The 27,291-nt window shown below is 38.4% G+C and overlaps 1 protein-coding gene across 3 annotated transcripts in view; it reads right to left on the bottom strand.

Moving 5' to 3' along the window:
• Positions 1–27,291, bottom strand: part of MAP3K13 (mitogen-activated protein kinase kinase kinase 13) — a 164,077-nt gene that overhangs the window by 28,390 nt on the left and 108,396 nt on the right. For all 3 annotated transcript variants that reach the window (XM_058556169.1, XM_058556170.1, XM_058556171.1), the window contains 2 exons: positions 10,817–11,376; positions 4,232–4,415 (listed from right to left, as the gene is read on the bottom strand). In XM_058556169.1, coding sequence (XP_058412152.1) covers positions 4,232–4,415; positions 10,817–11,291 — 659 coding nt within the window. In that variant the 5' untranslated portion in view covers positions 11,292–11,376. The remainder of the gene's footprint in view (positions 1–4,231; positions 4,416–10,816; positions 11,377–27,291) is intronic.

Consider the following 27,291-nt stretch of genomic DNA (forward strand, 5'->3'; position numbering starts at 1 on the left):
CTACTTTATATAGTCTTTGAAAAACATTTCTGTTTAGAATAAAAATAATGCTACATAATGTATTATACTTCTATGCAGCCTATATTTGCATCAATTCCTACGTCCTCCATGAAGCCTTTCCTCATTATTCCAGTCTAAAAAGATCTTTCTCTTCTCTAAATTCCTATGCCTACTTAGCAGCCATTAGTTTTTTACATGCAATTTTTCTCTCCCCATACAGATTATAGGCTTCTGGAAGGGAAAGGTCTTCAAGTTCTTTTCTTTCTACCACATGGCCTATAAGTTCACCGCAAGTTCTTAACAAATACTTCTTAACTCACCGTTAACTTTCTTTGCTGATAAAGCCTTCACACAAGCATGTACAGAGGCAAGGGGTAGGAACAAGAGGACTAACATGAAAGAAAATCTATTTCTCAGGCATGTTTACATGTTTATTTAATTGTCTTATTTAATCTGCCCCAAACCATTGTAAGATAGATATTACCTTTTCCGTTTTTACAGGTAAGGCTCAGAGAGGGAAAGTGACTTGTTCAAGAAGAGACAACTAATAAGGGACAGATCTGGGATTCAAATCCAGTCTGTCTAACTTCAGAGCCCGTGCTCTTTCCACTCACTATGCTACACTGCCTCCCTTTTAGCTTTTTAACTTCTGTACAGACAAGCATACTGGGGATTCCTATGTTAATATTGTCACCTTATAAAAGTGGGAAAATCTTATTAACTCTACTTCACAGTTTTGTTCTGAGGATGAGAAAAGAGAAGAAAAATTACCACATACAGTTCTCTATGTCCCATCTCTCAGTGGTATGTATGTCTTCCTTCAAAACTTTCTAGAAAAGTTATCAGAATATTCTATCTACAAGACTGCCAGCTAAAGTCCTCAGCCAGCTACCAATTCACGCCCTATCTCTCAGGCAGCTGTGAGGAAAGACTTTAGAGACCATGACTTGCGATCATGTGAAAATCTTATAACAATAGCAGGTTACAAAGAAGTATAATTAGTCTTCACTTTCCCTGCCTTGATCTGCCTGTCAAATGCCACAAAGCTATTTCTATTACTCTCCTATCATTTTCTAAGCTACTCAGAATTCTCACCTTGATTTTTGTTTTTCGGGTGTTTTTTGTCAGGAAGATTGGCTCTGAGCTAACACCTGTGCCCATCTTCCCCTATTTTGTATACGGGACGCCGCCACACATGGCTCGATGAGCGGTGCATCGGCTGCACCAGGATTCGAACCTGTGAACCCCAGGATGCCGAAGCGAAGCATGGAAACTTAAACCCTATGCCACTGGGCCGGCCCCTCTTCTTGATTTTAGGTGAAAATTTTTTTTCGAGTTTCTGTTACTTGACTTTTAGGAAAGCTCAGTGGAGTACAAGTGTATAGCAACTACAAACAATTTAATTTTCATTACAGAGAAATAACAAGGCAGGAATAACGTAATGTGCTTAAGAATCAAAATAAATATTTGTTTGAACCTAGTAAGCATCTTATTCAACTACACTTTGACGTGTCACACAAACACAGGCAGAAAGGGTCTAACAGTGATGTTATGTACTTTTCATCCTTCTTGACTGACGAATGAGAAGCAATCATTCCATCACCCCTGTACTATGACAAGGCTTCTTAGTAGCTATAAATAACAGCCCTATAATCACTTCTAATTGCTACCTTTTCTTCCCCTTGGCACTCAATTCCATTAGGAACAGTCAGGTTGGGTTTTCATAAAAGATTACTTAAAAAAAATTGGAAGAAAAAAAGAATATAGTATTCTTTTCTCGCACTTCCCCTTCTGTACGTGGTTCTTACTAACTTCAAAAGAAGCTGTAAGCACAGAAATCAGTATCCAGAGAGAGACATACTAAAATCTAATCATGCCTTCATATCTTCCAGACGGTCCTGAATGATTCATGGGCCAAGCAACACATGGCACAGATGGGTGCAAACACAACACTGCACAATGCCTCAAGAGCATGGTGTAATGGGCAGGGACACAGTCTCACTATTGTCTTCCCTGGAGAGGTAAAGACTATTCAAGCGTCTTCAGCCTAAAGAATTGGGCACCAGCAGGGCAATACTTGTCCAAAATGCTGAAAACTGCATACGCAGGTAGGAGGGTCAGAAGAGTGAAGCAGGGAAAAGACTGGGAGGAAAAAGGACAAAGCAAAAGAAGGGAAGGAAAAATAAAGCTGCTCACACCCATCCTCTTAGGACACATTTCTACCTTCAGTTACCCAGGACATCCTACTGGAAAGCCCTCTTACCTGGGACTCACAGCCTAGTTCACTTCAGGAGGCCAAAAAGCCATGTTAATCTACAGAATATTCAGTGTCTCACACCCAGTGTCCTAGTGATCTAAGCTTAAACGTTTAGTTAAATGGAAGGCTCTTCCTTCCATTTAGGATGATGTAGCATCCTGGAAGTGATGATCCTCAGTAAAGTAAAATGAAGGAAAGAAGCGAGTCTCTGATAGTCTGTCTGCTTAAAAATAATCCTCCTGCGGGTCGGCCTGGTGGCGCAAGTGGTTAAGTGCATGTGCTCTGCTGCAGAGGCCCAGGGTTCTCCGGTTCGGATCCCGGGTGTGCACCGACGCATCACTTGTCAGGCCATGCTGTGGCGGCATCCCATATAAAGTGGAGGAAGATGGGCATGGATGTTAGCCCAGGGCCAGTCTTCCTCAGCAAAAAGAGGAGGATTGGCAGATGTTAGCTCAGGGCTGATCTTCCTCACACACACACAAAAGTAATAATCCTCCTATTGTCTGTTGAAATTGATCATCTTTGGACAGATTATAATTGGTCTCCACAGCATTTTGTTTTAGTTTCACATCCTCCTGGCCCTACTAGGGCAACCAATGATAGAATCACTACAGCAACTGAAGCTCCCTCTCCCATGTCCTCTGCATGGATGTTCCTTCCACAAGGAAATGAATCCAAGCAATTCGTTTAGTATCTTAGTTGAATGCTTCTCATCTTTTCAGAACTCTTTCCCCTTCTATAAGGGGTCTTGTTTGGGAATCAAAACTCAACTTCAATACTCATTTAAATCTATTCTATAAAACCTGTACCCAAGGTTTCTATTCCTTACATTGAGGATGTGATTCTAATTAAAAATTATCACATGACAGGTTTAGGTTTATAATGGGAGTTTTATCAAGGAAAGAATCTCTCTTGAGGGCTGGGAGAAGTTTTACCTAGCTTAAGGAAGGGAGATGTATAAGTTATTCCACTTTTAATGTAGCCTCATTGGTCATACTAGTTTCTAGGATTGAAATATATATATATATATATAAAATATACAAGAAGTTCTAGTTTCTAAACTTTCATCCCACCTAAAGGCTACCTTTCCTGTTCTTCATCTTCCTTTCTCTAAAGCTACTCACCATTTATTTGTTCAAGTCTAGGGCAAAATTTGAAGGCTGGCAAAAGAGGGAACTCAAGGGAAATGTGCAGGCAGAAGAGATTACACATATTTAGAGCTCAGCACTGCCAAATTTGGTGATTTCCACAAATTTACCTTTGATCCACCCCCTTTTGCTAGGGATCCCTGCCAATATTATGAAAATAATGATCTAAACTAGAAAGATATGTTCACACGCTCTTGAAAACAACTACTTTGTGAAAAGAAAATAGCATATAACTTACTATCATCAATAACGCTACTATCATTAGATTTAGAAAGCAGAGTATTTGGCATTACTCGAAAAGGGATCTAGCAAAACCTAGATGAGGCATGGAGAAATACTCTGAAGGTAACTGTTACTACAAGTTAATATTTAAGAAGGGACACTAATAGAAACTAATAAAAAATACATATCTATTCCATAAGTACTAATTATTCTCTGATCACTTCAGATGTTAGCTTTGTTTTCTTAAATGAATTTTAGGATGTCCAGGTTATCTCAAAGTGACCTCTGTCACCCTATTAATAAATTAGCTTGATTTAGTAGATCTGACTGCTTGACAGGAATCCACCTTCTCTCTCTCTGTCCCATGTACGTCCCTTCCAAACAGCAGGAGATATGGCAAAACGAACTATTAGATTGTAAAATCCTTAAAGACATGACTCCAATTTAATAGTTATTTGGTACCCTCCCAAAGCACCCACCAGAGTGCTAAGTCTATAGCGTGTTCTTAACATGTCTTTCAAAGCAGGAACTTAAATGTTATATTGGGGGAAAGAAAATCTCTCTATTTCTTAAAAAAACAAAAAACAAAACCGCCTTGACCTACTTGAAAGCGATGATGTTAGGGTGCTTCAACTTCCTCAAATGCTTGATATCCGTCTCATTCTGTTCTCTCACTTTCTTGATGGCCACCTCCTCCGCTCGGAACTTGCCCAAGAAGACAGCTCCTTGGGCTCCACTACCCAGCCACTGCAGCTCTGAGATTTCCTCAAATGGCACTTCCCAAGTATCTAGGCACATAAGCAAGAAACAAGCTTAAAGAGATCTCGGAATTTGCTCAGGGACCATTTTATAAGGCTACTCTGAAGGTACCAACTTCACCATCACCCAAAACGATCTCTCCTTTTTGTTTCCCACTTGGTAACTCACCAAAAGATATAACCTTTCTATGGGCCTCGATACTATAGATCAGATATGCACATGTACTAGTTTGTATCAATTTTTAACCAGTGAAATCAAGCAGATCAGAGATCTCCAATATACTCTCCTCCAAACAAAACATATCCTGACTCTCCCGCAGCCCCATCTCTCACTGCAAGCTTGCATGTTCAGTCAATGCACCCATCTGTCTCTACACCACTATCCCTACCCTATCACCCTTTGTAAGTGTTGTTTTATTCCTCTTTGAATTTCTAGTGCAGATGCTCCATTACTCCTTGCTGAATTCATTTTCAATAATACTCTCCTAAGGACTTAATTATACATAATACTTATATTAGTATCTACCTTTTATTGAGTACTTAGTTTATGCCAGACCCTAGCATAGTGCTTTACATATCTCATGTGTTTAATCTTTAAAACAATCCTCCAAGTTTGGTCTTATTATTGTTATTTAAAGTTGAGAAAACTAAGACATAGAATGGTTAAGTAACCTACCCAAGGTTATGTAGTTGGTAAGTGGCAGAACAGGGCCCAGAAATCCAGAATTGGCTGATTCCAGGGACAGTGCCTTCTCTACTATACCACATTGCCTCTCACAAAGTAACTGAGTGGGTCATTAGTCATGACGTGTTTATCCATATAAATGCAGTACTTTCAAGTTTCTCTTTTTCTTGGAGTTTGATTTTTTTTTTTGCACCAAAAATTTAACAGGGATCCTTTCTAAGTGGTGGCATTATTGTTGATTCATATTATGTTCTTTATCCTTTTCAGTATTAAAATTTTTTTTACTATAAGCTATGTTACTTTTAATGAATAAAATGCTATTTTAAATAAAGCACTTCAAAAATTCAATCAGTATGTGCTTTAATCTTACGAAACTTAAGAATATAACCCATTGATCCTTCTCCTTGTCTTCCCTTTTAGCAGCGCATTATCACTGCACTGGCAAGAAATGAACATCAAAGAGCTTGGAGCCCCACGGACTGAGGAGAAGGATGATGACAACGTTAAAGGTTATAAGAGATTCTCATCAGATCACCGATCAGTAAAAGGCCACTGCTTGCAGAACACTGAATAAGATAGCGTTGAGTTAGCTTCAAAGATATTCTGGTCTTGAAATCAAATCAACTCACTATGTACTACGTTGATGAAGCAAGAGCAGAAAGAGCTCATCAGCATCTAGAAGGGAATCACATTTCCTTCTTTTCTAATTTTCTCTACCTTAAAAGAAATTCTGTACGTTCTTAATAAAGTGCGGTTTCTCATTACAATGGTTAAAACATGACCTTCAATACATAGAGCAGGAAAAATTATAGTGCGGGTGGTTTATAGTATGGCGTTCGTCCCATTCTTATGATATGAGCAGTATTAAAGGTGTCTGCTCTATTGGAATCGATTAGATGCTATTTAAAAACAAATCCCTCTAGATAAAAATAGCTCACAAAGATGAAACCACTAAAGGAACAAATGGTACCAAGTGAGATTTGGGAGGAAGCAGTGAGTTACAGACTTGACTGTTTTCAATATTTTTATGGCATCTAACGGCTGACATGGATTGAGTGGCTGAAGCAGTCTCACTTGGGTCCCCACAGGCTTATTGGTGCAGCGCACACAGCACGCAGGTATTGATGACACACTCACATACAGTGAGTAAAAGAGTTTTACTCACTAGGTGTCCAGAGAAGAACTAAACACACTGTCATTTTGACCTTCCGGGGGCTGAATAAAGTCCTATTCCTGGATTCTGGGCAAGAACATAACCGAGCAAGAACATAATATTTCTCTGAATAACTTTATAAAAGTCCAAGTTGCCCTAACTTTTCATAAAATAACTATTAAAATTAGACAATCTTTGGGTGTCTTTTTTCCTATTTACTCAATCTTTATTTACTGTTAAATACTAGAAACGTTAGAAAATATTCGAAAAAACAGAAAAACATGTATTTTATCTGAAATCCCATCCCATATCCAGTTTTCATCTTCTCCTCTAGTCTTTGCTCATATGTATACAGCTTTGTAAAAGTTGTATGTGATGTAGATAAGGAGAACAGATTAGTGGTTACCAGAGAAGAAGGGGATGGGGGGAGGGTAAGGGGCATAAAGGGACATATATGTACAGTGATGGATAAAAACTAGACTAGTGGTGGTGAACACGAGGCAATCTATACAGAAACTGAAATATAATGATGGACCTGAAAATTACACAGTGTTATAAGCCAATATGACCTCAATAAACAAAAAACAAAAAACAAAACAGGTCTGTAGTTGCATTGGGATGGGGCAGCAGAGGTCAGAGGTGGGAGAAAGGGACAGGGGGAAATTTTGGGGAGTGATAGATACGTAGTTCTCATAAACTTGAAGGAGCTTTCTCTCTATTTCTTTGACTATATGAAGAGAATATTTTACAAAAGCCACTTTCTTTTATTTTTTGAACAAAATATTTTTATAGTCATCTGTCATTTCCTTTGTAATTTCTTCTACTTCTAATCCATGTTCTAAGAGTGATCTATAGTTGATTTTTTTAAAGTTTAACCTTTATATCCATCTGGAGTTTATTTTGGTGTATGGTGTGAGGACTGATGTAAATTAATTTTTTCCCATATTGTTATTTAGTGATCCCAAGACAATTTGTTAAATAACCCTTTCTTTTCATATAATTTTATAATGCTTACACTGTAATTTATTATATTTTTAATAAATAATGCCTATTACTTAGTATTTTTAGAAAATGAGAAATAAATGAATTATTAAAAGACAAATGATAAGTATGTTTGGCATTCAAATACCAAAGGTTGAGGATAATATAATAAGGAACAAAATATTCCTCTACCAACAGTAGCTCATGCTTGTGTTATTCAGCTATGTTCAGCTAAGTCTTAAGTATCCATGGAAAAATAAAGGGGATAGCATTGGTAATTCAAGAACACACAATGTAAAATAAAGTAATACTTAAACAACCTTTCCATCAATCTTTTCACTAGAACTGATTACCAGAAGTAAAATTGATCGATGTGATTTAATCCTCTCTGTCCTGTCCCAATGTCCCTGTCAATATCTAGTAGGGAGCCAAGGAACAGGAAAATATCAGAAAAAGAACGTTAGCAACAAGGATGTGCAAAATTGGAGGCCTAGATCACTGACGAGCTCGAGAACTAACCTCACAATAATAGAAACCGGCTGTGCTCCCTCCAGGGTTAGTTCCAGACTTTCTGCTGCTTTTACATCTGTCCCACTGGTACTCTGTCCCAGCTTTTATCTTCTCCCTGATTCATCACTATGACTACTATCTTAATTCCAGTATCCACCATGATCCCTAGGACGGAGAAAAAGCCACATGCCCACCCACTTTAACGCATAAGTTCTCCTTTGTTTATTCAGACACATCTGTGACAATACTTGCTTTGAGACTGGGAACTATTTGGCAATAAAAGATTCCAATTACACATACTACCTTACTTAGACTTCACTACCAACATACTAAATGGGAGATGAAGACATCATTAAAATTTTCAAAAATCTAGTGAAATTTCCTCATAAGTACCAAATGCAGGGACACATCTGTCACACGTGCTATCCTTTGGTTGACTGTAATCCAGGATTAAAGATTAGCTCCCTGATCCCAGAGCTGACAAGGGAAAAACTACACATAGTTTCTGGCTAGCAAATCTCTTTTACAGCCCACAGCAACACCAGCCCACAGTAGGATTCCTGTCACCTGCTGAAGAGTGAGGCAGCTGCTGTTCCCTGTAAGCTTAAACTGACCAGGCCTATTTCTTATTTATTCCTGAAATAAGCCTTTCTGAAAGTCACATAATCAATTGGAAGACAAATTAAATACAAGTTTATAGAACAATAAAATAAATTTTAAAGGCTCCTTTTAACAGATACGGGATGTGACTTTTCTTTAACAGACACAGGATGTTACTTCTCTTTATGAGTTTGAACCTCAACGTTGCATTTAGATCCTGAGACCTTCAAATTACCACCAAAATAATTATGAGACTAGACAAGTTCAGATCCTAAAAACCAAATGTAGTTTATCAAATCAGTAGATATTAGTAGGTTTTGTGTCTAAGCAGAGAAGAGGAATTTTTAAAAAATAAATTAAGGGTGGTTATCGCTGGTTGTGGGATGACAAGTGATTTTTATTTTCCTCTTTGTGCTTATCATTATTTCCAATTTTAAAAACAATAATACTGTTTAACATAGAAGTCCCTAACCATTGTGTGACAAGGAACAACTTTTTAATTTCCTTGAAACTTTAAGATAATGGAGGGGGAAAAAGGGTGGAGTGTGCAAGGTATGAGAGTATGTATGAAAGACACAGAGACAGACAGACAGACAAAACCCAGGGAGTGACAAAGAATTTCTGCATGGAGCAGGGATGGATGCTGTGGTTGACAAATCCTGAAAAGTACACCTGGAATTGACAGATTTATCAGTAAATCCCAATGCACTTGTGGGGAAGGAAGGGAGAGAGGTTGGTATTGGTTTAGGAGAAAGTATTTGAGAAACAGGAAAAATAGAATGCATGGGAAAAGTACGTAATGGTGACTGATGTCAACTGGCTATTGTGGAAAAGCTGTCAGCAGTCTTGACTAAAAGAGATGAATAATTTTTTTGTGTGTGTGTGAGGAAGATCAGCCCTGAGGTACCATCCAGGCCAATCCTCCTCTTTTTGCTGAGGAAGACTGGCCCTGGGCTAACATCCACGCCCATCTTCCTCCACTTTATATGGTACGCCGCCACAGCATGGCTTGACAAGCGGTGCGTCGGTGCGCGCCCGGGTCCGAACCCGGGCCGCCAGCAGCGCAGTGCGCACACTTAACCGCTAAGCCACGGGGCCAGCCCCGAGATGAATAATTTTTAAGAGAGGGTCACAGAGTCCAACATTCAGTTATAAAATAAATAAAACAATCTCATTTCTGGTCCACAGTTTTCCTTTCCAGAATTCTTCACGAGAGAACTCATAACAACTGAATTATTTACATAAGGCTATAAAGATATGTATCAAAAGCCTTAAAAACAATAAACCTTTTGAACCCAACCATACTTCTTCTAGGAATTTATCTTAAGGCGTAATCAAAGATGTGTGTGAAAACTAATAGATGTTCATTGTAGTGTAGCTTATAATCACTAAACATAATAAGCAAATTAAGTGTCAAGCCATAGAGGATTGCTTAAATAAATATTGGCAAGTTCACACAATTTAACATTATGCAGCCATTAAAATGATACTGAAGACATATATTTCATAATATGGGAAATGTTCACAATATGAAATGAAAAACCTACAAAACAGTATGGCTATTTTTTTTAAAGCACACACACACAAATAGACTAACACAATACATACCAAAAATATTAATGGTGGTTATTCTCAGGAGACTGGGAATCCTGGATTATTTTAACTATTTTTTGGAACTGACCTGTATTTTTCAAATTTTCTACATATATTACTTTCGTCATCAGGAGACAAAACTTCTTCTAAAGAATATAAATGAAGGTATAAAGAACACTAGGGCCATGTGTTGCCTTTATGTCAAAAGCATACTGCTTGAATTGGAATATATGAATATATATGTTACATAATGATGGGAGTTAAAAATTTACTTTTTAAAGAGCTGTTGAATTTAGAAATAATAAAGCTTTTCAAGATTGGTTAGATATTTTGTTCTTTCCTCAAAATGTGAGCTTTCTGTGCTATGACAGCAAGATAATAATTCCTTTTTACTAACCTAAGGCAGGCCTGCAATCTTCAGGGGCAGTACCTGTCATGTGGCTTCTGTCTAGTATTGAACTAGTCCAGTAGCCACCAGACTTTCTGATTATATAAACTTTTATTAAAAAATTTTTAAACATGCACTCACTGATTTATTTATAAATTATATATCCGTACAACTTTATTAAAATACCAAATATATATGAATACATGCATGAAAATAGAAATTTTAAATGATGAGATAAAAGGAACAGGAGCTGTAACATTTTCTTCCTCATAATGCCATGGATTGTCTTATATGTAGTCTACTTTGGACACCACTGGACTGGACAACCACAAAAGATGGGCTTTGACCATAAAAGACTCAACAAATGTGAATTTGTTCCATTCAGAAGGTGTATAGGAAATCAATATGAGGTATTTATCTGGTCCTAGTTCTTTAATTTATCCACAGGTCAAAGGTTATCTAGTTAATGATGGTGCTGTGTTTACACAGGAAATACCTTCCACGTTCATACTCTAGCTTACCTTGCTGCTGTAATTTGTAATCAGTGGAATATGCCTTCCCAATGATATTCCAGACAGGCCTTAAGCATCCAAATAGTCCTTCAAGAAACCCACCACTGCCGCTGCCCGACCTGCTGAACTGAATCTTGATGTCTTCAGTTCCACTCGTGCTCTCTCCATCCATGGTGTTGCTGTTCCCCTGAGACATGGCCATCTCTGATTCATCTTGTTCCCTTAGCTGAAGAACACTGTTCTCAAACTGGTCCCTGGAATCCTCGCTTACGCTTGTCAACACTGTTGTGGTGATGGGGCTGTTCATGCCCTCAGTTAGCTCTGTTTGCACCACCCCCTTTTCCTGTTGGTCCTTAAGGAGCTTAGGTGAAGGCTGGCTCCCCATTGGTGTGAGTTCATCCTGTAGTCCATTGAAGGTTTTGTTTTCACTCAAGGGTAAGCGTGGGGAGGAGGAGCAGCTCAGGCGCTCCTGAGGGTCGGCCATTGTGCCATGAGTATGCCCAAGGTGCTGAGGTGATACTCAGAGGATTATTAGAATAGAGCTCCGATGTAAGAGAGGCCTCCACAACCTGAGGAAGACAGGAAGATATCAGATCACCCTTTCTTTAGTCAGCCACACTACTATCCTTCTGTTTATAATAACATTGAAACAATGAGGATTGGTTAAACAGTGGTGTATAGCCACATGATGGCATACTGTGCAGCAATTTAAAATCATGTTGTAGAAGAGTATTTACTAATGTGAGAAAATGTTCATGACATATTAATATAAAAAACAAGGTAGAACAATATATACAACATAAACTGTTTTTAAATTATTTATTTAAAAGGATACCTAAACACATATACAAGAAAAAAGACTGGAAGGATACATCTAAAGAATTAACAATAGTTAATTCTAGACAGTTAGATTTGGGAGGGGTTTATATTGCTGTGTTTTTCAAGATATTCCAAGCATTCTGCATTAATGTGTTGATAAAGACTGAATGTTTGTGTCCCCTCAAATTCATATGTTGAAACCCAATCCCTATTGTGATGGTATTTGGACGTGGGGCCTTTGGGAGGTGATTAGGTCATGATGGTAGAGCCTTCATGAATGGGATTAGTGCCCTTCTAAAAGAGACCCCAGAGAGCTCCCTTGCCTCTTCTGCCATGTGAGGACACAGTGAAAAGATGGCTGTCTATGAAAAGGAAGTGGCCCTCACCAGATATTGAATCTGCCAGCACCTTGATCTTGAATATGCCAGCCTTCAGAACCGTAAGAAGTAAATGTTTGTTGTTTGAGCTGTCTAGTCTATGGTATTTTTGTTATAGCAGCCTGAACAAACTAAGATATATGTATTATGTTTATAATCAGAAATAAAAAATTGTTACCCTTCCCAAAGGGAAATTAAGTGTTCTGATAAATATACTTTTATTAGAAACTACATCCTATGTTATTATAAGTCACTGCTCATCTGTTCTCTTTGCTTTAATGTCTTATCTGCTGGCACACTGCTTTACTTTCTAAGGCATTATTAAGTCATGTAGATAAATGTCTGTGACAAGACAAATTCCTAACATATAAAATTTTTTTTACTGTACTGCACCAAATCTGGGGCAACATAATAAGCTCCAGCTCTTTAAACTTGTTCTTTGCTTCTGATCTATTAGGACCAATTTCTCAGAGCCACCTAACCTCTGAAAATAAAGACATGGAATTGTTCCAGATTGGCCAGATGATGCAAAGTCAATCCTAAATTTGTTCAACATATGTCTCTTATCAGAAATTTACTTTTTTTGCAAATCTGAAAATACAGTCCTTCCTTCCTTCACACTATATTAAGCCTCTAGAATGTGTTACAGGTCTGGGTATAAAGACGATGTCGCTTTGCAGAGGGGGCAAAAGACAGACCAACAAAGATTGACAGTACGGTGCTTACAATAATCAACCAAGGGCTCTGGGAGCACAGAAGAGGGAGGGATAGTTTCAGGGATAGCTGCCCATAGGTGATAACTATAGATCACTTGAAAGAAGTCTAGAAATTCATCAGTCAGGCAGGAAAGGGGTAAGTGAAAGAAGAGGGAGAGAGTACTATAGGTGTGGGGAAACTATGAACGCAGCCATGGAGGGATGAAAGATTATGCAACAGATGAGAAATCTAAGTGGCTGGAACGTAGGTTATACGTGTGCGTATAGAGAAAGGTAAGAACAGAGATGAAGTCAGGGGCTAGATTGTAAGGAGCTTTGTAAGCTAGGCTAAGAGGTCTGGATTTTATCCTGAAAGTGATGAGAAGTCAATAATATCCTATATTGGGGGATACGGATAAAAACAAACCAACCTTATTTTATTTATTTCTCTTCATTACTGAGACCCAAATTTTAAGCCTTTCTTTTTTCATTGCCATACCCTATGAGTAGTTTGTATGAGAGAACCAATGAAAATACTCTATCCTTTGAACTCTTATTCATTCACTTAAACCCTTATTGAGCTCCTATTACATGCTATACAATGTATTAGGCATTAATGAATGGTACATAGGTTCCTACTCTTTAGGAACTTACAATCTAGACGGAAAGACCAATGGATAATAACAGCCATATGGCTAGGCATGGTACACAGACATGTGCAAGGTGCTATAGGAGCTCAGAAAAATAAACATCAAATATGTCTACAGATGTCATAGAGGAATTTGTTTGAATTGGAGGGTGAACCAGGGGTCACTAAGAAAGTGAGACTAGGCATTCCAGGTAGTATGGGGGAGCAGCAAGAGATAACTCTTATAAAAGGAGGGCAAAGGTCAGAATATGGTGGATCTGTATGACAAGCTAAAGCTTTTGGATTTTATCGTCAAGAGAACAGAGAGCCATTAAGGAATGTTAAGCAAGGGAGTGATTTGGTCAGATTTGTAATTTAAAATCACATCTGTAGAAGCAGAAGTTGGATTGAAGGGGAAAGATTGAAGATGAAGATATTAACTAGGAGGAAGAGTTCAATAAGAAATGATGAGGGCCTGGATCAAGGCAGTAGCAATGGCAGTGAAGAGGAGGGGATGGATGTAAGAGGTAGAATTGGTAAGATCTAGTGATTGATTAGACATGGAGGCGGGTGAGGAAAAGGGAGAGGAGAGGAAGACTTTCAGATAACATGCTTGGGATAATGGATAGATGGGCAATGTCATTAACTGAGATATTAAATATCAGAAGAAAAGAAGGTTTGGAAAGAAGGTAATCAGTTACAAATGTAGAGGGTTTAAGGCCTACTGTGTGTGTGTGACATGCACTGAACCAGGCTTTTGTTTACGTTACCTGATTTTAAAAAGACATTTGAAGAGAGGGATGTGAAGAGAGGTAAACGTGGGGGCTCCTTTAGCTCAGGGGCAGAAGTATCAAGCTAACAAAAGGGTGAACCCAAGTTAAATTAAAAATGTATTTATTGGGCTGGCCTGGTGGTGCAAGTGGTTAAGTGCGCATGCTCTGCTTTGGTGGCCCGGGGTTTGCAGGTTCAGATCCCGGGCGTGCACCGTCACACTGCTTGGTAAGCCACGCTGTGGTGGGATCCCATATAAAGTAGAGGAAGATGGGCATGGATGTTAGCTCAGGGCCACTCTTCCTCAAGAAAAAAGGGGAGGACTGGCATCGGATGTTAGCTGAGGGCTAGTCTTCCTCACAAAAAAAGAAAAAAAAAGTATTTATTAAGTATGGGCTAAGAGCTCTGCCACGCACTTGGCTAGGTTCTGTGGATGCAGAATATTACTGTTATCATTATTACTTTTAATGACAAGACAAAGTGCTGTACAATTTCCAGAGCCCTGTTTATATCATCAGCAATGTGCTGGTAAATCAGCTCTCCAGAAGAAACCCCAACAGTCCGACTTGCAGTGTTTGCCGATTTCCCAGATATAAATACTCCCCCCATGGCAGATTTCAAGCTAATAACAGTTTAACAACCTGCTTGCAAAGTTACTGAATATTCGACAATTGGCTTTTTACAAATCGGTGTATAAGTTAGTTCCAGCACTACTAATCCTTGTAAGGGTGTCAGTCTCATTTTACAGAGAAGTAAGAAACATTTCTAAGGTTATATTTTGAGCAAGTGGTAGAGCAGGAATTAAAATTTAGTTCAAAATTCAGATTCCCAAATTCCCTTGCCTTTTTTATAACATGATGGCACCTCTTATGATAACCTCTCACTTTCTTAGAGTGCTTCATAGGTTAAAAAATGCTGTTGCCTATGATCTTGATCTAAACATTTGATCCCTTGTATAAGGAAGCCAGAGCATGGAATCACTATTTTTGTTTTTCACAGGAGGACACTAAGGCCTAGAGAGAGGTAAATGCATGGACCCAGGACTGAATATCAGGTTATTTTTCCTTATCCCAAAACTCTCTCCCCTACCATGCAGTCTCTGTAAGACACAGTTCCTTCCTTTCAAAGCTTACAAACTAATTAAGGAGTTAATAATTACATTGAAGGAATTACCTCCTGCCTGCCCTCCTCCCCCCATAACAAAGGTGCTATATTCTGTCATACATTGCTGGGAGAAGGGAAACAATGATGGGCAGGAGTAGTTAACTGGGCTGAACGAAAGAGGTAGGACTTGAGATGAACCTTTGAAAGGAAGATGTGTCTGAGACTGACAGCGGAGAGGAAGTCAGGGAAGAATAAGAGCATTTGCAGAGGCAGGGAAGCAGAAACGACCAGGGCATGTGTGAGAAGGTTGGTAACCCAGAAATAAGGAAATAGCTGCTTATGCTGGGGTGCAGTGTGCAAAAAAAGGTAAGTCCTGCCTTCACATAGAGACTCTGAAAGCTCATGAAATAATGCAGATTATTCTTCCCTTTAAACAAATTGGAGAGATCACTTTAACGAGATAAGCGTGGGTTAAGAGGGACTTAAATTCCAGGGCATGGAGAAATTTAGGGGCTGGGAAGCTGCCTGGGAATATAAGGTTGGAAAAAAAGAAAGAATGAAAAAGAAAAGCTGGATCCCCTTGTGATGGCAATAGCTGTTTGCTGAGTTGACTCCCATTCTCCCCACCCCATCCTCCCCATCCCCTTCCTTTTGTGCTCATCTCTAAGCTTTGACATTACAGATCCCTCATTTTGCTTTCTTGCTGATCTCCTGCTACAACCTGTCTCTCAGTGTCTATTGCCTTTGGCTTCTCTGACTTTGCTCTTCCTGCCATCTTTTAAGACTGCTGACTTCATACTATGTGACCTGGCCACCGCCTCAACAGTCACTTCCAGTCTGCCTTTGCCATTGGCACTCGTGGTTATCCCATACAGAACAGGGCACACATTATGCTATTGGTTCACATCAGACTTGAGGATAATGCAAATACCCAAATGTATATGTGCACTGCAACCAAACACATATTTGTGCAATTTGTTCTTTGAATCAAACTACAGGACTTTATATTAATTCCTGGTAAATTTCCATTTTGTCCATTTTTATCCTTTCTCTCTGATGACATCAGGTTGGAATGAGCTCATACAGAAAAAGTTAGAAAAACATCTGTTTGTTTTGCAATCTCCCCACTTCTAAGAGGTTAAGGGTGTACATGAAGTGGACTTGTTCCCATTGGCACTGGGAACAAGTCTAAGGAAGAGAACTTCAGCAGAGTCATCACTTCAGTTTGATATTTAAGACATCAAAGAGTAACAGGACCTTCAAGGAATATAGTCCAACCCACTTGTTTTACATATGAGAATCAAATCCCAGAGAGATTGCTGACTTGCTCAACACAACAACTAATGAGTGGCAGAGCTAGGATGAGTCCTCCTTCCTCATGCTATGCTCTTCTCCTAGTCTGGTTGTTTGTTTATTCAAAGAGGAACAAATAGCCATGATATCATGACCACTGATGACAAAAACAATAGTAATTCACAGTGTTATTCCAGATGCACTAAAGTTCCTCCCACAGGAGGGCAAGCACCTACCTAGGGGGTGACCCCGTACCTGTCAACAGAGCGTGAAAGGCCACGCAGCTATTGGTGACTCAGCACTGCTTTGGGAGGGAGCAGAGGTGAGGGAAACTTCAAGGTGTGTATAAAGATGTGTAGTCAGAGGCTTCCTCTGCTCATCAAGAATATCAAGTCCAATCTTAACCAACAAAGGCAGAGACATGGAGAGGCACAAGAACAAAGGGAAAGAAATCATCACCATGACTATATTCAAATATGATCAGAGCTGACTCTACATTTAAGAAGAGTGTGGGAGGATAGAAATATCTAAATTTTACCTGTGTTTGTACGTACACCCCCGCCCTGCCACTGCGCAGTGAAGAAGCTGGGAAGTGGAAACTGAGGGGACACAAGCAGCCCCACTATCTCTGCCCCTGTCTTTTGTCCTCTCAGTTTCTCTCTCTCTGTCCAGATTTGGCTCAGGTACCCTCATGGGAACGACTGTTCGGCTATTTTAACTCATGAGAAGTCAAAGCTAGTATTTGTTAGAAGGGGACGGACAGGAAATGAGGCAAGATTTTTAAACATTGAGAGTCAAACGGAAAAAGGTAAGGAAGAGCAGGGGGGTAAAAGGGCAAGGTCGGCAAGTCGCCGTTGTCAGGAGGAAGCTCTGTGGGCAGGGCTGCAGGTGAGGTGATGCTGCTGCTATCCTTCCAAGGGCTCCAGAATCTGCCAGGAGCACAAGGTAGTGCTTCCATATCTGCCCTCCCGGCACACGTCCCTTGCCCTGTGAATGTCTCAGCCCTTACAGGAGGAAGCGGTTTGTGCAAAATTAGTAGGCAAGGGTTGGAGACAGCAGCAGCTGTGCATTTGCCAGGGCACTGCCAATTTCTGGAAATTACCTTGGCTTCATGCCAAGATGGATTTGGGACAAAGAAAAAGAGGAATGGAAGAGGTGATGGGACCAAATGGTCCTCGAATTCTTGTGTTTTTATTATATAATAAAATTTTTCCCATGTTGCTAATAGAGGATAATTTTACAATAGATTAGATTTTAAGTTTTACATCATAAATATGAGTAAATCAAAGATTTTGGACAATTTTGCCCTACAGATAAAGTTTTCAGTATGACTAAAAATGAATAAAATTTTAAATTAAGCATTATTGCTGAGGTTTCTTGATTGATGTTAAGCTCTTCCCAAGCTGTCTTCTCTTCACTTGGCATTTTCTTGCCTTAAAATGAACACAACGCTGCCATCCTAACCTTCTGGTCATTTCTCTAAAATGCATATAGCAGTATTTAGAGCCTAAGAGAGAGTTCTGCTATTAGGGCATCATTCCATTTTAAAACTGGGATTAAGTTACTTGTTCATAGTAATAACATAAAATGATCCTCCCAGGATGGAGATCTGGCACTGAGATCTTGACCTGAACTTTAAAAAAACTATAGCTCTTTTTAATGGAATTATAAAATTATAAGTAGGTGATTTAAAATCAGATCAAAAGAGTGGCCTACAATCACGTCCTTACCCCTAACTTGCTTTCTTAGCTGGGAACCCTCTAGGGAAAACCCCATTTGAAAGGACAATAATAACCTCCCATCAACCAAATCCACTGAGCTACATCATTCCACCTTTTTTATAACATTTCATTCAACAATCATGCATTCAAAAATATTGATTCAGTGCCTACCCTACATCTATATTTTTGATTAAGATTATGAATGTTTAATAATATTGAAGTATGCTGGAGCCAACAAAAAGTAAAAATTACAAGAAGGCAAATCCTCTATCTTGACGGATTACCTTCTGAATACTAGTACCTATAAATACAACCGTGGTTAAAGTTAAAATAAGTTTATAATGTAGGTTTTAAAATGAATAAAGATGCTTCATTTTCAGAGCTGTAGACTATAAACTTATTAAGAAATAGAAATTCATGGGGCCGGCCTGGTGGCGCAAGCGGTTAAATGCGGGCGCTCCGCTGCGGCGGCCTGGGTTCGCCGGTTTGGATCCTGGGCATGCACCGACGCACCGCTTGTCAAGCCATGCTGTGGCGGCGTCCCATATAAAGTGGAGGAAGATGGGCATGGATGTTAGCCCAGAGCCAGTCTTCCTCAGCAAAAAGAGGAGGATTGGCAGATGTTAGCTCAGGGCCGATCTTCCTCACAAAAAAAAGAAAAAAGAAACTCGTGAGGCTTCAAGTATATCTTAGGTCAAAGGCTAAACATATTTCTTGACCAAAGGAATGATTTCTCTATAACCTCCAGGAATCGATGATAAATAATATATACTATTACAAGTGTCAATATTCCAGAACAGAATCAACATTTTCTGACCTAAATCTGACTTGCCATATGAAGAAGAAAATCAATAACTGAATAAATTCACTTAAAATGTCTTAAAAAATAAGATACAGACATATATGCCTTTAAATATACAAATATTAATAAGTATAAAAATTACATAAGCATTTCAAGAAAACAGGAAAATAGGTTTAAAAGGTCAATAGTAGTTATCACTGTTGTTCTTTTAAATTTTCTCTATCTTCCTAAATTTCTATTATTAGCACATTATCTGTTAAATCAGAAGTTTTCCATCCAAATCTTTGTTGCTTTAAACACATAGACTAATGAGCCAACTTTACTACATTTGCGTATATGAAAAATGATATGAAATGTTAAGGACATTGTCAGGAAACCTAATGGTCAGTGTGTGCTGAAGCTTGCAAACAGGCTTAAGAACAATTATAGGGCCCGCCCGTGGCTTAGCGGTTAAGTGCTGGCGGCCCGGGTTCGGATCCCGGGCGCGCACGGACACATCTCTTGTCCGGCCATGCTGAGGCCGCGTCCCACATACAGCAACTAGAAGGATGTGCAGCTATGACATACAACTATCTACTGGGGCTTTGGGGGAAAAAATAAATAAATAAAAATTATAAAAAAAAAAAAAAAGGAAAGGCACCAAGCCTCTTTAAAAAAAAAAAAAAGAATAATTATAAATTCAAAATGAAAAGAAAAATGAATAAAAAAAGATGATAATGAGGAGACAAATGTTGATGATTCCTATTTTGTTTTTACTTTTTCTACTAGTAAGAATCATATTCAAACTGGAGAAGGTAGAACAAGTGTGACTAACAGAACTGAAACTCCAGAGAGATGAAGAGCCAAGGGCATGTCTAAGTGTTTTATTATTTCCAAGTTCTAAGGTCCAGATGAATTACATGCTAAGGCACTAAAACTGTTGCATTTAAGATTACAAAAATAGAATTATCTTTAGGAACTTTGAGCAAGACATTTATTCATAGAAAAGTAGATGATAGAGAGATACCCTAACTTAAAAAAAAACAAAAGAGAGGAATATAGAATATATAGAACTATGTACTTGAGTTGGTCCCTGATAAAAGCATCAAGTATACAGTAAGCACTCAATAAATGCTAGTTTCTTTTCTCCTTTTCCTTTCCTGTTATTTTGTGCCTTTCCCCTCTCTTTTTGGAAATCTATAACTCTCCTTAAGATAAACAGTTCAGGAGAACAATTGAAATTATTTCAAAATTATTATTTACAATTAAAATTATTTTTAAAAATCTGGGCTATAATGCATAGTTTAACACTGTTTCCCAATCAATCAATTCAGAAGCTTTTATGCACCTCGTCATATAGAGAGCAAGACTGTGAGGGGCTAAGAGGGAAAGCACCGGAGGAAGACAGACCTGCATTCAAATCCTAATCATTAACTTGACGTTACTCTCTCTCTAAGCCTCAATTTCGTTATCTATAATTGGGGATAACAGATAACAGAATCCACCTCACAGAACAGATTAGATGATTACATGAGATAACGCATATATAACACACCCAGTACATAGTGAATCCTTGAATTTGGATTAGATATCCAAATCTTTAACTAGAAAAACTAGAATAAAAAGATATATGTCAATATGCTCAATATATATGTAAAATCAAAGGATATGAAAGGAAGGGCAAAGGGAAGACACTAAGCTTTTCTTAAGAAGAGTGAGGGCCGGCCCCGTGGCTTAGCGGTTAAGTGCACGCACTCTGCTGCTGGCGGCCCAGGTTCGGATCCCGGGCGCGCACCGATGCACCGCTTCTCCGGCCATGCTGAGGCCGTGTCCCACATACAGCAACTAGAAGGATGTGCAGCTATGACGTACAACTATCTACTGGGGCTTTGGGGGGTGGAAAATAAATAAATAAAATTATTAAAAAAAAAAAGAAGAGTGAAAGAATGAGAAAAGGGGGATAAGAAGAGGAAAATAGATCAATACACATAGAAATTGAGGCATGTTCAGCTTGTAACATTCATTTGAAATTATAAATAAAAGCTCAAAGAATCAACAAACAGAGAGATACCAGGTCAAAAGGGAAAAAGTAAGATGGAAAATACGAGAGAAAAATCTCAAATGTATGCAACTTCTTTTTCATATTTAATTTCCTTTGTCTTTAATTTAATTACAGTCGTTATTTTTACATTCCAGGCTTTAATTAAACTGAAAAAAAAAAGGAGGCTCTATGTAGCTATAATATTTGGGAGAGTATTAATGCTATGTAGTTAATGTTTGGGAGAAAAAAACAAATTTCCATGGTTTTAACATTGCTATGTTAAATTAGGAGATAATTTTATTGATTCAAGAAAATGTCTCTAGGAAAACATTGTTATGCTTTAAACAAAAGAGCAATTAGAACATCAGAGAACCATTGCAGAACTGTGTTCCCGAGGGAGACTATGGAATTTTCTTCCCTAGAGATCCACGTTGCCACATCATGTTATATACACATGAAGATGTTCTGCCTGTCAGGGACTGTCTAATTCTACTCCACGTCACCCACCTTCCTGGTAACGTCACTCTGTCTTCAGGCAGCTTGCCCTCGCTTTCTTCATGAAGACCCTATCCCGTGGGCAAAGTCTAAAAAGTTTGTTGTGGCTCTAGGCCTAGAGAACCCTGTGCAATAGCAACTTCCCACAAACTTAGAACAATCATTGAAAAATAGTCCTTAAGTGATAAATTTAACGTTGTAGCAAAATGTGTGAGCTCTGGATTCAAACTGTCTGGGTCCTAATACTGATTCTGTTCGTGGGGAAGTTCCTTATCTTTGTGTGTCTCAGTTTCCGTAATCAGAAACTGAGATAATAAGGGTATCTATCTCAAAGGGTTGTAAAGAGGACTAAATGAGATAACGCTTGCAGAGTGCTTAACATATTACCTGGCACAGAGTAAGCACTTAATAAAAGTTTGCTATTTGTATTTTAAATTAATAAACATTTTATTCTAAAATGAGAGAGTATATTCTTTATCAATATTAATATCCATATAATTAAAGGCATAAGATCAAATGAGAACATATATTTTACAACAGATCTGTCCTTAGTCATTTCAGGGAAATAACCACGGAAAAAGGCAGCCTTAAAGTTTTCCCAAAGGATGGCTATTTCCATTTGATAATGAACAGACCGTTTACTTCCAAGGGGTTAAGTAGAACCACTTAGACCAGAAATAAGCAATGGCCCAGGCTGCAGGATTCGACATCACTGTTCATTGACCCCAGGCCCCGAGACCACTCTGACTACTCTTGTAGTCTCTATGGCTTGTCTAGTTGGCAAAAAAGAAACTTTTTTGGACATAATTTGAAGAATTATAGACGTCGAGAGATTAATAATCCCCTAACTAGGAGATAGTACAAGTAGCACAAGTTAGTAATTTGACGTTGAGAATAAAAACCTCTTTAGGGCCGGCCCTGCGGCTTGGCGGTTGGGTGCGCGCACTCCCCTGCTGGCGGCCCGGGTTCGGATCCTGGGCGCACACCGACGCACCACTTGTCCGGCCATGCTGAGGCCGCATCCCACATACGGCGACTAGAAGGATGTGCAACTATGACATACAACTGTCTACTGGGGCTTTGGGGGGAAAAAATAAATAAATAAAAAAATAAAAACATATTTAATAATTACTTCTAATAAATATCATGATATTAACATATAACTATATTTGTTTACTATGTCATATATGTATCTTCCTTTGCAGGCTAGGCATGTTTCTAAAGAAAAAATAAGCAGAATCTAATGAAAGATTAATTCATATTCCAAGTGTACTTGAGATTAAATCAAAGGAAACTTTCTATGTTGTACATAGTCATTTTTCTGAATTAAGATTTTCTGAAGTCTGTGTGAACACTGCCTATATGACGAGTGAGCAGCAGAAGCAGGCGCTATCACTGAAATTGTTGTAGGCTCCTATATTAGCCCAGGCCCCGGCAAGAAATAGGTGGCACACTCAAATGGGGCAAATGGGGAGAGTTTAAAAAGAGACCACTTACAAAGGCTGGGGCAGGAAAAGCAACAGGGATGGTGCTATTTCCCAAAGCTAGTAACAGCTAGGAGGCTGTTAACTGGGCAGATGAAAGAATGATACCAGAACCTGGAGAACATAGCTATAGAAGAAGGTCGTCCAACAAGAGCTGTGACCTTTGGTAGAGGGATACAACCAAAGTGCAATGACTTGAGAGGGAGGGAGCCAGGGGAATTAATATTGAACCCTAACCTCACTCTCCTCTTGCTCTCTGAGATTCTGCAGGCGCTTCCCATTGGTTGACCCAGTAGAAAACCAGAGGGCAAGAAAGTCCACTGATGCAGTCTATACAAGTCAACCTCCAGAGGCACAGAACAGGGTACTTTGAGAAAGACAGAAAGCAGATCTGACCCTAAGCACCAGACCAGTGGAAATCCTGCTGCTAAAGACAGAGACATAATGGCCAAAGCTGAAAAGTAACCTGTAGAGCCCCTGCTACTAAAAGGTCCACCTCTGGCTTCTACATCTTTTGGTTTGGTGAGAAAACGAACTCTGGTGTCAGTCATGGGCTCTATAGCAGTTAGATAACCATTGGACAATCTGTTCTTTCTGCCTGGGCTGAAATGCAGGTAATATTTTTCTCTTTAAATATATAAAATACTATTTATTACCTTTAGATCATCCATGAGTCTCAATACCATGTAATATGTTCCAAAAAAGCATTTCCTCAAAGAAAACTAAATGATATCCACACTGTGATTAAATACTTATAGTGGAAGCAGCTTGCTACACATGAGTTCTGAAAAATCAGCTTTCTCATGGGATTTATGTAAGTATTAAATGAGATAATGGACAGGAAAGTGCTTTTCAAGCTATGAAGTAGTATCCTGATGCTACCTGTTGCTATTAAAATACATGCCAGCATAGGGAGGTGATGAATAGCACACTACTTAGTAAGAATTGGTTGGCTCTGCTGTCAGGAGCTACTGTTCATGGCTTTCAGCAAGTGAGAGAGGAGAGGAAATCTTTTTGAATTAAATTATATTATGAAATTCTCTTTTCCCATTAAATTTACGGTCAGTATTTGGACTGTTTACTTGGACAGTAAAATATACTAAAGTAGAGATACGAATATAACACATTCTGTACTTGTTTTATACTATGTAACATTAAAACCAAATAATTCATTGCCAGTTTAGTATAATTGAGCTATTGAAGAGCATCAGTAACAGGCTTCCAATGATATATCTGGAATTTCCCACAAAGCTGCAGATCCTAGCATTATTTCTCTCTGTACCTTGCCCCTCTTCTTTTCCTTCCTATCTAGCCTCAGCACCTAGTACAGAACCTGATACGATACGATGCAATTTACTTTTTGGATGAGAACTTTACACGTGTGTGCACGCACACACACACACAGAAATTAGAGATCACTATTCTCATAATTACCCTTCCTTGAAGTTCCTAATCACAGTAATAGTGTAAGTGAAAGGCAGAATCCTAGGGCAGGGCTAATGGAGGGAAGAGAGTGAATAGGACCAGAAGTTTTTACCAAATCACCAACAGCTCTTGTCACTTCTCAGAGAAGACTGTACTGTAGATAATCAGGATAAAAACTCCAGGGAGAGCAAGAAACTCTAGACTCTGGATCCAACGTCCAATTTTAATAGAGAAGTAATTAATACCATATTAGTGAAAGATCCTATTGCTTTAGACTTTTATATTTCTCCTTAACATTATTTTGCTCACAGAAGCAATCCTGAGTTTTAATTTTTTAAAGTAGTGATTCAATCAAGATGATACCCTAGAAAATGTATGATAGAAAATTTTTGAGCTTTACTAAGAATAGAAATTTGAAATCGGCAAAGATCAATTATTTTTCACCTGTCTCATGTCATTGTTTTGGAATGTGAATTTGACTTTGTGCTAGATAGTAATCGAAACCATTATTTAATTATTCATTGGTGTAGTTTCCATTTCTATTCCCAATACATAGCTGAAATTTGCAGACTACTAAAGGATCCTTGATAAGTCCCCTCTGTCCAAGACAAGGATGACAAGGAAGAGTATCAATAAATATTAAATATTTATTATAAGTGTTAAAAAATAATAAATGTCCAAGACAGTTCTAACGGAAAGAAAAATAAATGCAGAATAATAAGCTATTTGTGATAGAAAACAGTCAGTGTAGTGCCTCAATACAGAGATTAATATTAGAGAGGATGGAATTTGGAGATGTATTTAGCTGCCTCCCTTCAGAAATTAAAATTTGAATTCATTACAAGTGTATGTTTTCAATACACGTATTCCCAAAAAGTTGCATAAATATAGCATTTAAAAAAAAGTTTACATTTAAAAATCCCCAATAGAAGTTACTATTTGAAATAACACTGGTAAATCTATTTGTAAAGTGGAAAATCCTTTTGAAATGCTAATTATTGCTTTATTATTGTACTTGTTTAGTTAATTTGAATTTTCTTCTGTCTCAATGTCTGGTATAAAGCTACGAGTCAACTCATTAGCCATCACTTCTCATAGCTCTTAGTAAATCTGCCTGAGTAGTTAATAGGTCCTTATAATTTGTCCTGGGCTCAGAAACCAGATAACTAAGCTTGTTAAAAATATGTGCAAAATAATAGCAATTAGGTTTTGTACAAAGGCTTGAAGGATCTTCCTATGAGTAAACTGTGAGGGTTGGTACATGGACTTTATGACGTCTATTCTGGCTATGTGAGAATGTTTTTTTCCTCTCATTTTCTGGTTCTCAGTAACTATTTGCAAATCTGTGTGTATGTATGTCTAGCTGTTTTTATATATATATATATTTTTTTTTTTTTTGGTGAGGAAGATTGGCCCTGAGCTAACATCTGTGCCAATCTTCCTCTATTTTGTATGCGGGTCCCTGCCACAGCATGGCTTGATGAGTGGTGTAGGTCTGCACCTGGGATCCGAATCCATGAACCTGGGCCACCAAAGTGGAGTGCACAAATTTAACCAGTATGCCACTGGGCTGACCTCTGTCCAGCTGTTCTTAAAGCATCGTATGATCTACAGTCACAACACCTTGTAAAGTGAGGACAAGAGGAGGCAACTCCACCTGAAATGCTAGTGGCCCTTGTAGCCTAATACGCGGCCTCTGACAATGGCTTTGAAGGATGCATAATTGTTTTTGACTTCTATTTTCAAAAGAAATGGGTATAACATAAACGTCACTTGTTTCCCTTCATAATCCATTAGAGAATCTTATTTATGCGTTGAACTTATTTTTATATTAAACCTTAATGCCTTTATCACTAACATTTAATATTATAAATGATCTCTTTAACACATATGTTTCTCTTGCTAGAAAAGAAGCTTGCTGGGGTTAGGGGCTATCTTGTTACTGTTTTTCCCAAAACCTAGCATGGAACCTGACATTAATAAAGGTCCAATGAGTTAATGAATCAAGGTAAAAAATGCCTTTTTAAATTTAAAAGTTAAGACTTTTAAAAGTTTATCCCAAAACATTTTCAAGTTTTAGCTGATGTTCTTAAAGTCTAGAATTCCAGAATCTGTACACCACGACATTATAAGTAGCAACCTTTGTTGTCCAACACTGATGGGTCTTAAAAGTTCCAGGCTGTATTCTTAAGGCAGGACACATACATCCCTCAAATCATTTCAGTTGCTCTTGTGTGATCCATATCCAACTTGGCTTCATCTTTCCTTAAGATTATTACCCAGAATTATGCTCTAAAAGTCACTGTCCCCTGGTTGTGGGTTAAGGAGAGGATACTGTTTTCTATTTCATTGCTAGACCCCTTCTGATGATGGCAACATGTTAGTGAGTTGGCCATAAATGGCACACCGAGCAAATTTAATTGGTGAATAACCTACCATTACTGCAAGGTTCCTCCCAGGACTATAATGAACCAGACCATAATGAAGCCCAATATATTATAAATAGTTGTTTTCTTCATGTTCATTGCCTTATGCTTATTTTGTGCTGTAATAGGAAAGAATGTGGGATTTCAAGTCAGAAAGACCTTATTTGAATCCTAGCTATGCCACTTACTGGCTATGAAGTCTTGAACAAGTTATACAAATATGTCATTTGTACACTGAAGATAAATAAAACTTCCTTTTGAGGTTGTTGTAGATGCAAATCAAACTAACAGGCATTTTATTGAGTGCTTACTATAAACAAGACCCTGAAATCTTCAAATGGTTTCCCTCTGTTGTCTTGGCACTTCTTACCTAAAATAAGTTTAATTTCAACTGCAAAACTGGAATATTTCACTGTATACTCAG

Source organism: Diceros bicornis, chromosome 15, assembly GCF_020826845.1.
Source record: "Diceros bicornis minor isolate mBicDic1 chromosome 15, mDicBic1.mat.cur, whole genome shotgun sequence".
Classification (NCBI taxonomy): domain Eukaryota; kingdom Metazoa; phylum Chordata; class Mammalia; order Perissodactyla; family Rhinocerotidae; genus Diceros; species Diceros bicornis.